General features: G+C 45.0%; 1 protein-coding gene across 8 annotated transcripts in view; it reads left to right on the plus strand.

Moving 5' to 3' along the window:
- LOC103172008 (band 4.1-like protein 1) overlaps positions 1–16742 on the plus strand; it is a 47615-nt gene that overhangs the window by 18909 nt on the left and 11964 nt on the right. For 3 of the 8 annotated variants that reach the window (XM_042341908.1, XM_042341904.1, XM_042341906.1), the window contains 8 exons: positions 1307–1525; positions 3293–3380; positions 4117–4269; positions 6596–6693; positions 7083–7258; positions 9456–9640; positions 11466–11504; positions 12596–12787. In XM_042341908.1, the coding sequence (XP_042197842.1) occupies positions 1307–1525; positions 3293–3380; positions 4117–4269; positions 6596–6693; positions 7083–7258; positions 9456–9640; positions 11466–11504; positions 12596–12787 (1150 nt within the window). Of the gene's footprint in view, positions 1–1306; positions 1526–3292; positions 3381–4116; positions 4270–6595; positions 6694–7082; positions 7259–9455; positions 9641–11465; positions 11505–12595; positions 12788–16269; positions 16378–16742 lie in introns of all 8 variants that reach the window. The other 5 variants (XM_042341901.1, XM_042341902.1, XM_042341903.1 and 2 more) reach the window with 5 other exon arrangements.

The following is a 16742-nucleotide window of genomic DNA, read 5'->3' on the forward strand; positions in this document are numbered from 1 at the left end:
TCTTAGCTCACTCGTACCCCTAGCCCTGTTCTGAGATCAAACTCCTCATTAGCACTTGACTCTGCAAATAGCAACGTGGTCATGAACCTTGTAAACTGCCCAACTTTGACGCTCTGAGAATCTTGATCTTTTGCTTGAAAGCCAAATGCTGAAGCTCTCCACCCGTACAGACTTGTTAGAAGCACTTTAATTTTGGCTCTGCACCAATCTGCGGGACCATTTTACAAGCTTAACAAGGAAATATCTTATGAAGTGACACTGTTTCGATGCGCCCAGCTTCCAATTGGATTCCTAACACAGGACCCCAAATGGGGACTTCTTCTTACTCGAATGCAAGTGTCTCACTCTGACCGGAGGGAACATCGCATCAAGAGTAGATGGTGCGAGATTTGGCAACTTGACAAGGACATCATGCTCAACACAGACCAATAATCTTCCTTTTTAACATATAGCGTCCTGTGAGGTCAAAATGTCTCACCAACACACTTCGCGGTAATTGCCGTCAACAGCAGAACAAGGAAGGAGAAGCGGCCTGCAATTCCAGCTAGTCTTAGCCTGCCAGACCTTTCTTTTTAGCTTAGAGTTTAAGATCTCCCAGAATTGTGGAAAATTCATATATTCAGCCTTTTTGGGGGGGTCAGTCGTGTGTCTGACACATGCGGAAATCCATCACTGTGCTTAAGAGCATCTAAACCAAACTGAGAATCCCATCCATCTCATCTGCATATGGAAATCCCAGAGATAGATTGTTGGAATGGAATGCGCTCTCTCTCTCTCTCTCTCTCTCTCTGGAGGGAAGCATCCTTCTTGACTAATTCTGGAAAGTATTAGGCGCAGGTTGGCAAGAGCCAAGGCTTGGGGACCCCAGAGTATGCGTTGGGGTAACTGCTAGAGGCTAACCGGCTAAAACCTCATATAAATTCAGCCTGAATTTTGGAAACCAGTCCTCGGAAGGCCAGCTTCTGAATTGAATGATAGTGTTTTACAGTATTCTGTATAATTGATGGTGGGTGTTGAAGGCACTGTGGACCTGCAGGTTAAGACAAGGTGGTGCCTCGGGCCTCTGGTGTACATTGTAAAAATAATAATAATAATAATAAATTGGTCACTTCACTCCACGACTCTTTGTGGGACACTGCTGTGCACAATTGGCTGACGCGTTTCACCACAAAACGTACAGTTAAATTCACTTTACAGTATATTCTGTGAAGCGCTTTGAGACATCTCGAAGACGTGAATATCAAATGCAAGGATTATTATTATTATTGCACCAGCAGCTGCCTTATTGTCCTATGTCCCACTTTAGGTATTACCTGTGTCTACAGTTGAGAGATGACATTATCAGTGGACGATTGCCGTGCTCTTTCGTTACACACGCTCTCCTGGGCTCGTACACCGTGCAGGCAGAGTTGGGGGATTACGACCCAGACGAACACAGCCCCGATTACATCAGTGAGATCCGATTTGCACCGAATCAGACAAAAGAACTCGAAGAAAGGGTGGTGGAGCTGCATAAAACCTACAGGCAAGTCACGTCCCACCTGGTTTGAATGTGATCTGACCTGTACATAACTTTAGATTCATCTCTCTCTCTCCCCTGTTCCTCTTCACAGGAGTCCTGTAGCTTAGCGGTTAGAGCACTTGCCTCGCAAGTGACCTGGGTTCGATTCCCGGCAGGGTGAAACCTTGGGCAATCCAGGACTGTTTGTGGGACGCTGCTTTGCGCAATTGGCTGTCGCGTTTCGCCCAAAAAATAATACAGTCAATTCACTTTACAGTGTATTCTGTGAAGCGCTTTGAGACGCCTCGAAGACGTGACAAGCGCTATATCAAATGCTAGGATTGTATTCACTGAGAGACCAGCACACAGTTATTGATAAGCATCGATTCAATACCCATCGCTCTCTACCCCACTCCTCTGCTCGACTAACCCAGGTTCACTGTGCAACAGCCTCCCCCTCCACTCCCCGCCTGCCATCGATGTCCGAGCTTTCAGATTTTACACCCTTAACCACTTTAACTCCCCGTCTCACCCCGCTGTCTCTATCTGTCTTCAAACCCTGCCTTAAAAACTACTTCATCGACCACACCTATCATCACCTCCCCATTTCCCCCCCACTCCTCTGCTTGTCCTTTTTACAGTGAATCGCTCTGAGCTGTTATTCTAAGCGAATAGTGTTCCATAAATGCAGGTTGTTGTTGTCGGAGCTGCTGCTGTTGTTGATGACATCCTCTTGACGTGAAGTGGTTCTGCAGAGGCCTAATACGCTCCAAATGACTTCCATCCTTAATAGAATGAAATGCACCAGTGAGCTGCAGAATGGAGGGGAATCAATTGACTGATGCGAAGAAACAAAGAATTGTCTCGTTCTTGATTCACTCCCTGCCAGGATTGGATTTTACCGTGCTCACACCCTTTTTTTGCAGGGTTTGAACGGTCTCCACCGCAGCATTGTTTTGGGAGTGCTTTTACTCCATTCCTCAAGCGATTAACGCAGAGAAATTCTGACCGATTCGAAATCCCTGCTGATCAGAGCACAGTGTCAGTGTACGTTAATTAAATTACACGATACAATGCGAGAGGGGTTAGGGCTTGATTTGCATGCCTGTCGTTCTGTTATGTTACTGTTATAATCCTTCACGTTCATTGTGGGGATTTAATTTGCTTCAATTTATTGTCATGGTTTCAGACCCAGTGAAACAGCTGAGTGGGTTATTGAGTGAGCAGTTGAGCCATTCAGACAATGTCCACACACTGCCTGCTTGCCTGCTGATTCATACAGATGCATGCAACGTACTGCAAAGAGGAAATAAGAATGGGAAATGTATTGAGATGAAGCTCCACTGTGGGAAGCTGAAGGAGATCTAGGGGTGTTATACATATGTCATTTGTTGTTGATTGTTAGTTGACTCATCACACACCGTGTCAAAGAAGTGCGAGGCAGCAATAAGGAAGGCAAACCTGATGCCGCGCTATATTGCTAAATCAGTTTGCGTTTAGGCTTCAGCAGAGGGGAGAACGGTGGTGGAGAAAGCCGGCAAGGGAGGCTGAACCTCGTGAGAAGTCTTGCCGTTTGACGTGTCAGAATTAATTAGCAATGGAAACGAATAGCAGCAAAACAATAAAGGATAACGTCCCCGGGAAGAAACTAGAGAAATGATCAAAACGTTATTGAATGACGCTTTGCACTCACTGTGTTAATTCTTGCTGTTACCTGATGTCTTTTTTTTTCAAAGCCATTGTATGAGAGATAATACGATCCTTACGTCTTATCTCCCTGTGTTATCCTAGGGGAATGACACCAGCGGAATCAGAAATCCACTTTTTGGAAAATGCTAAGAAGCTCTCAATGTACGGTGTGGACCTGCATCACGCAAAGGTACCTGTGGCTTTTAACTTGCTCGCTCTCTTGTCCACTATTGCCCTTAGGAACAGCAAGACTCTTGGTCCCTATCCTCGCCCCGCTCCCCTGGCTCCCCATCCTCCAGCAGGTGGAATTCAAGATCCTCATCCTCGTTTTCAAATGCCTCCATGGACTCGCGCCCTTCCCCAATCCTACTTCTGTGACCTTTTTTTGTGTAGGAGCAGGAGTAGGCCATTCTGCCCTTCGAGCCTGCCCCGCCATTCAATCATGGCTGATCTTCTTATCTAACTCCAGCTAATAACCTAACCCTGCCTTATCCCCATATCCCTTAATCCCTTTTGCAATAAGAAATCTATCTCAGTCTTGAAAACAGCATATTCTGTGAAGCCCTTTGAGAAGTCTCGACGACGTGACAAGGCCCTATATCAAATGAAGGATTATTATTCTCGAGTTCCTCCATCTCATCCTCCCACCTCCCCACCTTCAAAACCCACCTTAACTCCTATCCTTTCAACTGCGCTTTTGACTGCTTTCTTCCCTCTCTTCCCCCCAACCCCCCCACCCCCCGAGCTCCCAGTCAGCTGCGCGAAGCACTTTGAAACATCCTCCCAGCTTGAAAAGCCCCGAACAATTGTAAATGGTTGCATTCGTGGCCAGACAGTGTTCGCACAAGTCATTAACCAGATGTTTTAACTTGAACGCTGAGCTTGGATCTCAAGAGCCATTTCCTCTCCACATTTGCCTGCAACAGGACTCTGAAGGGATTGACATCATGCTCGGCGTTTGTGCAAACGGGCTTCTAATCTACAGGGATCGGCTGAGAATTAACCGATTTGCCTGGCCCAAGATCCTGAAGATTTCCTACAAGAGGAGCAACTTTTACATAAAGATCAGACCTGGGGAGGTAATCAACTTGTTTCTTTATCAATTGCAGGATCTATTGTTTTATCTTAACTTCTCTCCATTTATATTCTGTGAAGCTCTTTGGGAAGTTTCAATGACGTTACCAGGCGCAATGTCAAATGCAAGGATTATTAATATTATTCGGTCTTAATATTTTAAGATCGTGCAGATTTGCTGAAATTTTGACTCTCATTCTGAAACCGGTTTTCCGTAAGCTTCTACCAGGATCTCGCTTATGAATTCACAGGATGAATCGTACGATTTTTTCTGCAATTCTGCACACCCTTGCATTTTAAGATGAAACGGTTTTGCAGGCTAAGACTGCAGGCTAAGGCAGAAGACATGAAACCCTTTTCTCCTCCCTCCCTTGTCTGTCAGACAACGTTTTAGTTAACCTTGAACCTAATGACTATCTCGAAAGCGTATCGTAAGCATTTGTTGAAACTCAGTGCATTCGCACATTGAGGAGGGAAGTGGGTGGTTTGCAAATGCCAGGGACCATCTTACAGAATGGGTGATACAACTGTGTCCTTTTGACATCTTCATTGTATGAGGTTTATGCCTCCTCTCTTCCCCCCCCCACCACCACGCCCTCCACGTAGCCCTTTGACTATATCCTATCACACCACAACACACCTTGCTTTGGAAAGGCGTCTCGATGACATGATGAGGCGCGTTGTGAAATGCAAGGATTATTGCTATTCTGCAGCTGCCTTTGCAGAAGACAAAGCAAAATCTCTTATACTTAGAGCTTAAAAGCAATAAATCTTTAACGTTTAAAAACAAATTAGCCTTGGAATCCAACGCTGAAATCATTTGAAAAAAGTAATGTGATTCTCAACATTCCCAACGGGTAATTAGGTTTTTTTTTAGGCAATCCTGCTTTGCATTTCTAGTGCGAATCAATTTTAAAACAGTTGCATTTAATTCACCCCATAAAAACCAATCTATTAACCATTTTCCAAAGCACTTAGTGACCTCTACTGGTCACAAGCCTGATTGCTTCAACTCCTTGTTAACATTTGGGTTACTTTTCCTATTTATTTGCAGTATTATAGGATTTGGTCCACCACACCAATTAGAGCAATTGTCAGCTTGGCTCAATTGGTGGCACTTTTGCCACTGAGGCAGAAGGTTGCAAGTTCAAGCCCCATGTTGGGTCTTTGAAATCACAATCCAGACTAAAACTCCATTACAATCAACAACAACAACTTTATATTTATACATTTATATAGCATCCTCCACCCAGGGTAGCGGGAGGGATTGAGGGAGAGTGTTCCAGAGTTTCGGGACGTAGTGGCTGAAAGTGGGACCTCTGATGGTGGGACGGAGGGTGTGAGGGACAAGTTGGAGGAAGGTGCCAGTCGAGGGGAAGCGCCGGGTGGTGAATTGGTGAGTGAGGAGGTCGGAGAGGTAGGGAGGTGCCAGAGAGAGAAGGGATATCCTGTGTGTGTCCTGCATTGTTGGAAGCATCATCCTTCAAATCAGATATTGAACCAAAGTCCCTTTTGATTTGGACCCTATTAATCCCATGACACTGTTCAAAAAGAGAAGGGAGTTTCAGATAAACAAAACTGGTCACTCAATTCATGGCTGTTTGTGACGTTGCTGTGTAAAAATTGGCTGTCACTTTTGGCTACCAAGTACAGTGACTGCACTTTAAATCCTGTAAAGTGCTTTGAGACATCTTCCTGACATCAAAGATCCTACATCAAATATGCGAGGATGATTATTATTATTATTGATTTATAATAAAAAATCATCCTTGCATTTGTTCAGATGTCTCAAAGCGCTTCACAGGATTGACGGTGTATTTTGTGGGTGAAACGCGCCAGCCAGTTGCGCACAGCATCAACCCACAAACAGCTATGAGTGAGTGACCAATTTTATTTGGGAGATTGTTGGCCAGGGATCCTAAACCCCCACCTGAACAAACAGATGGGGCCTTGCATTATTGCATATCCAAATTGGGTAAATCCTCTCATGCTTCTGAGTAGAACGCAATATTTTCTCAGCGCTGAGGGCATATCCTGGGCAAATCCTGCTGCTTTGTTTTGACAGCAGGTACCCTCTGCTTGTATGGTTCCTGTAATTAGCACCTTTTGTGTAATATGAGACATAGAGTGCAAATATTTGGAGTTGCACATTGCTGTAATGTGCCCTCGGTTTCCAAATGTTACAACCCTGAATATGCAGATGCACGCTGTACCTTGCTCTGCCCTTGTCGCCCGTCGCTGTCCATTGACTTTAGACTGGAAAACTCCACGGTCACTGCACGTGGCAGAAATTCTTGCTTTAACACGTTCCTGCTTCCCTTTGCTTCCTAGTACGAGCAGTTCGAAAGCACCATCGGTTTCAAGCTTCCAAATCACCGGGCGGCCAAGAGACTTTGGAAAGTCTGCATCGAGCACCACACGTTCTTCAGGTAAGCAGGAAAGTGTGGCTGATGTTACCCAGTCCAGGAGCAGGAACCCTGGCTGGTTTTCCCCTCCCCTAACTCTGAGAAAACCGGGTGGGAGTGGGGGTGAGGCGGGGTAGGTGGGGATTTATCCTCACGTCTAGCCCTCACCAGTTGTGTTTGGTGAAATAAAATACTCTCGTCGCTCCAAGGGAAAAGGGCTCAGTGACGGCTCAGTGGCAAGTTAGGCACATGTATAAATATGGCCGGGATATTGATAGGTGATGACTTAAGTGGTTGTGACAAGTTAAGCCAGGGTCGAATTATCCCGGAGTTTCCTTTACTTTTGGCCTTGTTCTCTGGTGGGCCGTTCAGTTTGTTCTGTGCTAAACCAAAATCCGTTCCTTTCCTTTCAGACTTGTGTCCCCCGAGCCCCCGCCAAAGGGATTCCTCGTGATGGGCTCCAGGTTCCGCTACAGTGGCCGTACACAGGCTCAAACCAGACAAGCCAGCGCGTTAATCGATCGCCCGGCGCCCTATTTTGAACGATCCTCAAGCAAACGATACACCATGTCACGGAGTCTAGATGGAGGTACGGTTTTGATTGCATTGATTTACCTAGAATTTACAGCACTGAAACACGCCATTGGGCCCAACTTGTGTTTATACTCCACACGAGTCTGCACCCAGTCCTTAGTCCCTCCCATACCCTCCTACTCCCTTCTCCCTCATGTGTACTTGTATTCGTTGCATCTTATATCCGTTGCCCGACCTTCAGAGTGGGATCAGTCGAAATCTGACGTGCTCTAACTTTTCCTTCAGCGGCCGATTCCATTGAGGAGTTACGTTGTGAACAGTCACATTTTAGGCCCCTTTGACTTCTGACGAAGTCCTGTCAGGACCCGTTACAGTGTAATGCGGGTGGACCACAGATCCGCAAGTACGGAACAGTTCCAGACTTCCGGGTTAACAGGGCACCGTTCTGCACTCCGGCTCAGTAAGGTTTACTCACATCAGTGGCAACCTGATGATCCGGAAGTGCTGATAGTTACAGTGAGAAATTTGGTGTAGAACTATGAGTCTTTGCAATCCTCTGCTATTAACAAAGTCAACCAATTGCTAGCTTGCTACTCGAGAGCAATGTTTATAACTGGGCCCCACTGTAATACCAAGGTCTGATTTTTATGAATTCTAAACCAGCATGCGTTAAACGAATCAGTCCAACTGTAACATCAACAGCTCAGATTGCGCAGGACCCACGGGTGAATCCTTAATGCATTTTGCTCATGTCTGGGAAGTGCTTTAACATCTCCTTTAACTTTTATCAGATGCCGAAAGTGCCATTATCACAGCAAAGTTCCCAGAGCCATGCCACATCGTTCCCGTCCTGTGACCGCATTGAATGAAATGCACAATGCTTGTTAGCAAAAGGAGCAAAACGGTGGTAGGGGGGTAGAAGATAAAGGTTTTGCCTGAAGTGTTGCACTACATTATGTAGACTGTGTAGATCAGCTGCTTATTGCAATGGGTTACATTAGAGGGTGTTTGTAGAAACAAGAAGGTTTGTGTGTAAATCCCTTGGGATTATGAACAGTGGAGGCTTTATTGTTCCCTGCTGGAAACGTATACTTCCAACATCTGAAAGGACTAATGTTACCATGTTTCCTTCAATCGACGGCAGTGCTGCCAAGGAACTTATGTAACAGATGTATTCTTAATACATAACTCACGACAATGGTATTCAACTTGGATATGTGCTGGCCTCGCAGTAGTTTCTTTATGAACAATTACAGTGAGAAAATTATTGTAGCACTATGAGACTTTGCAATGCTCTGCTATTAACAAAGTCAATGAAGGACATTTTGAAGGAAGCTGCAGATCAATTGTTGCTCACTGTTTTGGTCATTCTGCATTCAAAACTGTGTTGACATATTGGAAAGGAGAAGGGGCCTGGGGTTGATTGGAAACCTTCAATCTATTTTTACGATCCTCGTCTTCACCGTTTAAATGCCTCCACGGCTGTGCACCATCCTGTCTCTGCCACTCGATTGCCTCGGCCATTTTGTCTGCTTCATGCCCCTAACTGCCACCCGCTTCACCCCACTCCATCAGCGGCCGAGCTTAAGAAATTTCCACAGTTTAGCTCAGTGTTAGTGGTGAATACAGAATGGTCTTGCAGGCTAAGAACAAGTGTTTCTCAGTGTGTTCAAAGTACTTCAGTAAAACACGCGTAAGTCTGATGTGTATAAATCGTATAATAGCCCAAGTCCTGTTCAAAAGTTTATATTCTATCCAAATTTAACATAACTCATAATTTGCGTGAGTCTTATTAAATATATGGTCCCAACTGATACGGCTAATGTACACTGGCCTGTTCCAGGTCCCCCCGCACTTCCCGCCCCACCATTGGTGGTTGGGCATTCATCATCTCTGCCCACAGACTCTGGAACCTCCAACCTGCAATCCCTCTGCCTCATCCTCTCTCTTGCCTCTTTCAAGTCCTGTCTAAAGACCTTCCTCTTCGACTGTGCCTTCGGCCACCCTCCCACACCCACCCCTGCCCTCCCCTCCCTCCTGACCCCGACTCCCTGGCTCGTGTCCCAAACCCCTGATTGTCCAACACCCGGGGGCATTTTTCCGACACGGAGGGCGCTGTAGAAGTGTAACTTCTTGTTGTTGTTGTTATGTGAGGTTTTCTCCGGTGGCATTGAAATCCTCTTCCCGCTGCTCAGTGTAGGGGGGGTGGAGCCGCAGTGAACACATTTTATGTCGGATATTCTGACTTGCAGAGTTTTTCCGTCCAGCTTCGGCCGGGGAGAACCACGACGGGCTGCTGAAGGATTCGGAGAAAGACACCAGCGAGGCATCCCGGACCGACACTCCGGTTACACCGCAGTCGGAGAGCAAGAAATCTTCCCAGAAGTCGGACAAAGGAGATGAAGTAACCACTCCGACCAAAATTAAAGAGCTGAAGGTATCAGCAGGTTGACGTCTCTACCTCTTGATGTGATGGTGTAAAGAGCGATGAGTCAGATGTCAGTCTGAGAAGGCTCCTATCTCTGTAGATTGTATTTTCTCTCTCTGCTTCTTCACATTGACCATCAAAATTTCAGTCGAACCTCACTATATCGAACCCTCCTCATAACAAACCCCCCCCCCCCAGTTTAAAGCGTCCCGGCGGCAAGATCCAATTTTTGCATCCCTTTGAGCAAACCCTGATACAGTGAACAACCCGACACAACAATCTTTCCTGCTGGTCCTGAGGGAGTTCATTACAGTGAGATTCAACTGTACCTATTTAACGTCACGATGGGGTTCGTATAATTAATAGACCCCTTGGTGCACAGGTGGGTAACACCTTGTACAGACAGGTCAAGAAAGATTGTGTCCACTTCAACCCCTCCTTCTTTCCCCCCACCCCGACCACCTGCCCTTCGCACTCCACATATTTGAGGTTTTGTGGCAGTTACGAAGGAGAATCACTGTTTGAAATTACTGATGCCAAGGAAGGCAAAAAGATGGTCACATAAAGTCAATCATCCATTGCATTTGGCCACATATTGCGATTCACTGATGCAGTCTGTCTCTTACAGTAAAATGGAAGAGGTTGCACCCACAGGAGAACCATTGCACTCAACTATTGACCTCTTCTTCAGGGTGACTTGCTGCCAGACTTGGTTTAATCCCGTGCCTGAGACTTTTTGATGTTAAATGTAGGAATGGTACCTGTATTATGAAGGTACAGCAGCGAGCTGAGCAGATGGACAGAGACTGTCGTTTAGATTGGCGAACAGTCCCTGAAATTTTTTGCCTATCTAAACAATAGCGTCCTCGCCAGTCCTCGCCAGGCTCCACTGGCTCCCGATTACGTAACAGATCGATTTCAAGATCCTCTCGCTCGTTTTCAAATCCTTTCATGTCCTCGCACCTCCCTCCCTCCCTGCCTATCCAGTCTGCTTACCACCTACTCCATTACCCTTGGCCTCCGCTCGGCTGGCTCCTGCCTCCTGTTTGTCCCTCGTTCCCTCCGGTCCACCAGACCCTTCAGCCACTACAGCCCCGAAACTCTGGAACTCTTTCCCTCAATCGCTCCGCTTTGCCCCCTCCCGACTTTCAAATCCCACCTAAAGACCTTCCTTTTTGATCGTGCTTACGGTCACCTCCCCCCCTCCCTCTCCCCCTGGCTCGGTGTCAGACTCCGCCACTGTCAAGCATCCGACGCTACTCCACATGAAGGCCGTTATATAAATGCAAATTGTCGTGGTTGAAATGCCATAAACTGGTGAGGAAGAGGACAACTAAATATTTCTTGGAAAGCAAGTTGACGAGTGTAGAGCACCCAAAGAGGAAGGACGGAATCAGCTGGCAGATCAATACCTTCAAACTCAGCTGAAACTGAGCTTGGCGTTAATACCCCTGATTCCGTGCAGGCTTACAGATCCGATTGCTCAGGAAGGACTCGTAAACCTCATTCTCTGAATTAAATTGAAAGAATTGAGCTTCAGAAAAATCAGGAGCAGTAATGCATTCCAAGCCAAAACACGTTAGCCTCAAAGACAAATCGTGAACACTGCTTTGTGATCATTCTCATTGATCGTAAATTGCCAGTGCAATATCTAGCAGAAGCCTGACTCTATTTCGCCATTAATTCATATCTGTAGAACTTGATTTCTTCTGAACACTTCACACTTCAGTTCTGTCGCGCTTGTTTCATTGCTTTCACACAAGCGTCGATAAACTGTGACTGTTACTGTCTTGGATTTAATTGACTTCCACTTTTCTTAAAATTCTGCTGTCAGATGGAAAATGAAGATGAACCGAAAGTTAGGCACGAGGTAGTGTACAGACCGGCGTGAGCTGTTTTTTATGTTTAACGTAATTCTGTAACTTTTTTCGTATCTGTTTATGAAGGTATTATTCTAGCTAGAAGATAGACAATGAAACGGTAGGTCTGATTCTAAGTGTAGATGAGCACAGGTCACTGAACAGAAATAGGTCCATTCGAGAGGTTCCAACTCATATCCTCAACTAATGCAATAACAGTTTAAAATCTCTTGCGCGACTTAAGGTTCCTGCAGCTCCCTTCTTAGGTTAAATCGTAATTTGAAACTGAAGTATTAGTGTTGTTCAAGAAAAATGTTAATTGAAGAGTGGGATGCAGGAGCGTGGGTGATAATGTTCTGCATCATGTTATTCCACCATTGAACATTTTATTATTAATAAATATTTAATATTGAATCATTTGAATATTAATTAAGATTTTCCACACACACACACACACATTATTCCCTCATGTTGTAAATGGGGGTGATTTCACAGCATTTGAGGTTGCAGCGTTGCAGATTTGCTTTCTGCCTTTGAAATATAAAGAGAGTATAACCATTTTTGAAGAGCTGCTCGAAAATCCTGGCTCGGTTGGCAGAGCTCTCGCCTCTGATCAGAAGGTTGCGGGTTCAAGCCCCATGTCAGAACTTGGAACTCGCATGGTCTCTGCTGACAATCCCACACAGTGTTGGGGGGGGGAACGCCATCCAATCGGTTGGAAGTGCCGTCCTTCAGATGAGACGTTAAAAAAACTGAGGCCTGTCCAGGTTGATCTTAACCATCCCATGGCGTATTTGAAAAGAGAAGGGATTTTCCTTGACCTCGCGTCCTGGCTAACATTCCCCCAGATCAGATAGGTCATTCACTTCATGGCTGTTTGTGGCGCATTGATAGGTTGGTTGTATTTGTCTGCAAAATACACAGTCACTACACTTTATAGTAAATCCTGCAAAGCATTTTGAGACATCCTCCCAACGAGAAAGGTTCAGCATCAAATATAAGGATTATTATTAATATTATTGCTAAATAGTTGGGGATGTATGTGGTGCATTGTCACTTCCGACATAACACTAACTGTATATCTTTTTTTTCAATTTTACCAAAGTTCCTGGATAAACCTGAGGACGTACTGATGAAGCACCAGGCCAATATAAATGAACTTAAACGGACTTTGCAAGAATCCACGAGTATTAAGTTAGGCCACGGCGACAGGGAAAAGAAGCTCACCACATCTCCAACTTCATCCACGGCGAAAACTAAACCCAAAGATCAAGGGGAGAACGAGAAGGCCAAAGAGGTGAGTTTTGTTCACGAACACATCTTAGAAGTTGCAGGAACTGTCGGGCTGACTTCCTGGACATCCTTTATGGTGATCCGTTTGATTGCCAGTTTGTTGGTGCTGATTATATTTCTAGTTTTAGCGTTGATCTGACCAAGGGTGTCGGTCAGTGACGGGTCATAACTGGATTGTCCCCCTACTAATCCTGTGCATCGTGAGCAAAGTGCAAGTGTTTTTGACAGGTGATTTTTGTGCACAATAAAAGTAAGTTTGCACTGTCGCCACTACTTCCGTAGCGTAGTGGTTAGCGCGCTCGCCTTGCAAGCGAGAGGATCCGGGTTCGAATTCTGGGCAGGGCTCTGTTCACCGAGCAATAAGAAGGAACCTGGTTGTTAGTCGATTGGCGGATTACTTTTCCTGGGTAATAATCCTTTCAAAAAAAAAATCTGGTCACTCAATCCAAGACTGTTAGTGGGACACCGCTATGGCAATTGGCTGCCACGTTTCACCCACAAAATACACAGTCACTGCACTTTACAATTTGTTCACTCAGCAGGCTCAACTATGCGTAATTGCCGAAGCACTTCCAGGTATATTTGTCGGTGTCAAAAACCTTGCTTATGCTTCGCTCGGTGTTCTGTGGCGTCTGCTCTTCTAGGTAAAGAACAGTGGACTGACTGCACCCATTGTGTTAAAGCTCTCAAATCTCACGTGCAAGATTAATCGCAGTAAACACAGCACTTTCTGTCTGTCCCTTGCACGACAGTAATATCATTTGCAAGTTATTTCCTTCCGTGACCGGCATCTTAATGCCATGCCAGACTGCTTCAGCAGTAACTAACTGCAGCACACATCTCCGACCGGCCCATGATGTCCAAGCTGGGGGTTTGAATGCCCTGGTGCCACCTGCTGTTAATCCAAGCTCATTGTAGCTTTTAGTGCAGAGTTATGTTTCTATGCTTCCAAATTCCACACTGCAGTGCGTCATTCATTATACTCCCAAGTTCAGACAATCCGATGGTGGAAATCAGTCAGAACACATCACTAAGAGGTGTTCCATTGTACACCCGATAATTCCACCTTCTTACGCCCCTGCGCAATGGTCGGTATGATGTGCCTTCCTTTCCTCTTTATCCAACCACCGGAATCGGGATCGTTTCTGTTGCTCAAACGGGAGATTGCTTTTGTTCTCCTAGTCACATTCGGGCCTGATAAGCCCGTGGGATTTTGGATCGTGAGCTCCCCGCAGGGGGTTGATCTCGCCCCTAATCTCCGTGCGCATGTTTCGTGTTGTATTAATTTATACCAGTGTCAATTGCCACATCGCTGGAAAATGCAGCCAGTTGGCAACAGGGAGACGGTGACAGGTTTTTACGGGTGCGACAACCCCCGTTTCCCTGAAACAGAGTGATCGGGCCCGAAGCTGAGCTGTGCGTTTTGGACGTGGGTTGTATCACTGGCCTGTTGATTCGGGGATTACTGACTTCGCTCCCATTTGTTTTTATTTTGTTGTTGTTTAAGATGGTATCCAACTAACTGGCTTTCTGATGCTGCAAACCACGAGGCAGCTTCGGGTCTAACCATTGTGACGAAGTTGGGGCAGTGGGGGGAAGAGAGGGAGGGTGAATCGTAAATATCTGTGGTCTCTATAATGTCTAAATATTGACCAGCCCGGTCGGCTATATTTTCTCGATTAACTAACCTCAGTTGGTGTTAACTATCACATTACACTTTGCAGTTATCGCCCCATGATTTCTAGCATGGGGTTGGGTTGCCTAGATTTTATTTCACTCTTGACATATTTATTGTATGCTGTAATCTTCCTGTGTCTTCTTCAGGGTATTTTCCATAAAGCACAACCTGCTGTATGAATGTATACTCTGCATGTGTGTGTGTGTGTGTGTGTATATATGATATATATATAATATAACTAGTGAAACAAATAAATCAGCAATATTAATGGCTAAAGCACAACAAGGGGTCGGAAGTGGGGGGGAACACTAACTTTATGTCAGTGTGTTTGTTCCAAAAGTACCCCTTCTTCCAATAGAACCTTTCCTCCACGAGAGTAGCTCAATTGTTTGTGGGTTGGATTCCCAGTGGATCCACTCAGCACCCCCCACCCTCTTTGATAAAATTGAGTTCCAAGACTTAACATAAGTTCCTTGCAGGCTGTGAAAATGTATTAGATTGGCAAATGATTGGTAAAAGATCGGTAAACAAAGCCCTGCATTTTTGGTCAGCCAAGTGTCTTGACACATATGGAAATCCCATCACCATGTTTCAGAGTATCCAAACTAGACTGGGAGCTCCATGTCTGCTACCTAAGCATGGACATTCCTGTGTCTGGGAGGCTATATGCTCGCTCTCTCCCTGGAAGGACACACCCTGCTTGTATAAATCCAGAGAGTATTAAGCACAATACAATCACAGTGAGATCCAAGGCTTGGGGACCTGGGGTTAACTGCTGGTGCTGGAGTTTAACCAGCTGAAAAAAAACATTTAGCTTGCCATTGAAAGCACAAGTTTCGCACTCTATATTAATATAAAGTGGAGATGGACTAAAGTAGATGCGTTTTTTTTTAAATGTTCTCTTTAAAAAGATCTTGATTATTGCATTTTTGGGGGCATTTTTAATTTCAGCACAACCTCAGATGCACATTTTATCCGCACGTTTGTTTCCTGGTTGCCCTTTAAAATATATCCACCGTAGCAATTATACATCAGTGTAAAGAGTTCAAGATAGTAAGCTAACTGCATGCATGGCTCTGTGTGCCTGCCTTGGAATAATGGCAATGAAACATAGGCAGACCATGTGTAGAGCAGTCTTGACCTAGCAATTGGAGCCTTGCAGTCTTGTGATCCTGGCTGGAATCATTGTGCAAATGGAAGTTAGTCTTGATCTTTGGGAAAGGGAGCGTTAACAATGATGGAGTTGGAATTTTCAGACAAATCATAGCAAGTGTTAGTTTCATTTCTTTAGTTGGAACAGGATTTATTTCCGAGATAAAGGCCAGAGACATAGACCAGATTAAACGTACACTTTTGCACTGACTTTACACTAACAGTCCGTTTTTTGCTGCTGCACATCGTTCCTCTCATGATGTACTTCCACAGCCCGAGGCTAATGCAGATAAATTTAGATCAATGCTGCTCGCTGAATAAAACAAAGCGGTGCTCAGTCAAATACAAAAGCAACACGTTCAAGCAAAAGACAGAAGGACTGAGTTTCCAAAACTCTGGAGTATACAGTACTTGGCATTGTGTAAACAGCCAGCATTAATAAAGAGGTTGGTGTGTTCTTAAGCAATTACGGTGGTGTGTGTAGCGTCAAGCGTACGTGTACTTCAGAGCTTTAGTTTACTTAAACCGACATAGAATCCTCATGGCGGGTGGGGGGAATAAATAATAACGGAATCCACAAGGAAGAAGCTAACACTTCTGTTTTTGTTTGTTGTGTGATAAGTTCTGGTATGTCAGCTAATTAACCTTTCTAACAGCCTGCGGGCGCTGAAGAGGAAATGAGAGAAGAGCCGGCTTCTCATGTGTGCGCTATTGCCTTATCTGTGGAAGATGCTGCACAGAAAAGCCTTGCTTCTTCCCCTGAGGTTGACCTTTATTTCTTCAGTTTATACGCTTGTTAGCCCTGTATTTCAGTCTAAATTAGAATAAAATAAAACTATTGGATGATGTTAAGAGTGGTTTCATGTAAAAGTTGCCGAACAATAATTGATAGCAAACGGCCCTTTTCTTTTTAAACCGTGTGTTGATTTTTTTGGGCGGGTAAAATAATATTTTACAATATACAAAGAGCAATCGCAGAACACATAATGGCCGTAGACAGGCTAGCGCTTCAATCGTAAGTTGGGATAATAAACTAAAGGTTTGATCGAGCGATTTTCTATAGCATTTAACGCAGCGTATTTATTATAACTAACGATCGCTGTGCATGTTGCCGTTCTATAAGCTAATT

This window comes from Callorhinchus milii, unplaced genomic scaffold (assembly GCF_018977255.1).
Source record: "Callorhinchus milii isolate IMCB2004 unplaced genomic scaffold, IMCB_Cmil_1.0 Scaffold18, whole genome shotgun sequence".
NCBI lineage: Eukaryota > Metazoa > Chordata > Chondrichthyes > Chimaeriformes > Callorhinchidae > Callorhinchus > Callorhinchus milii.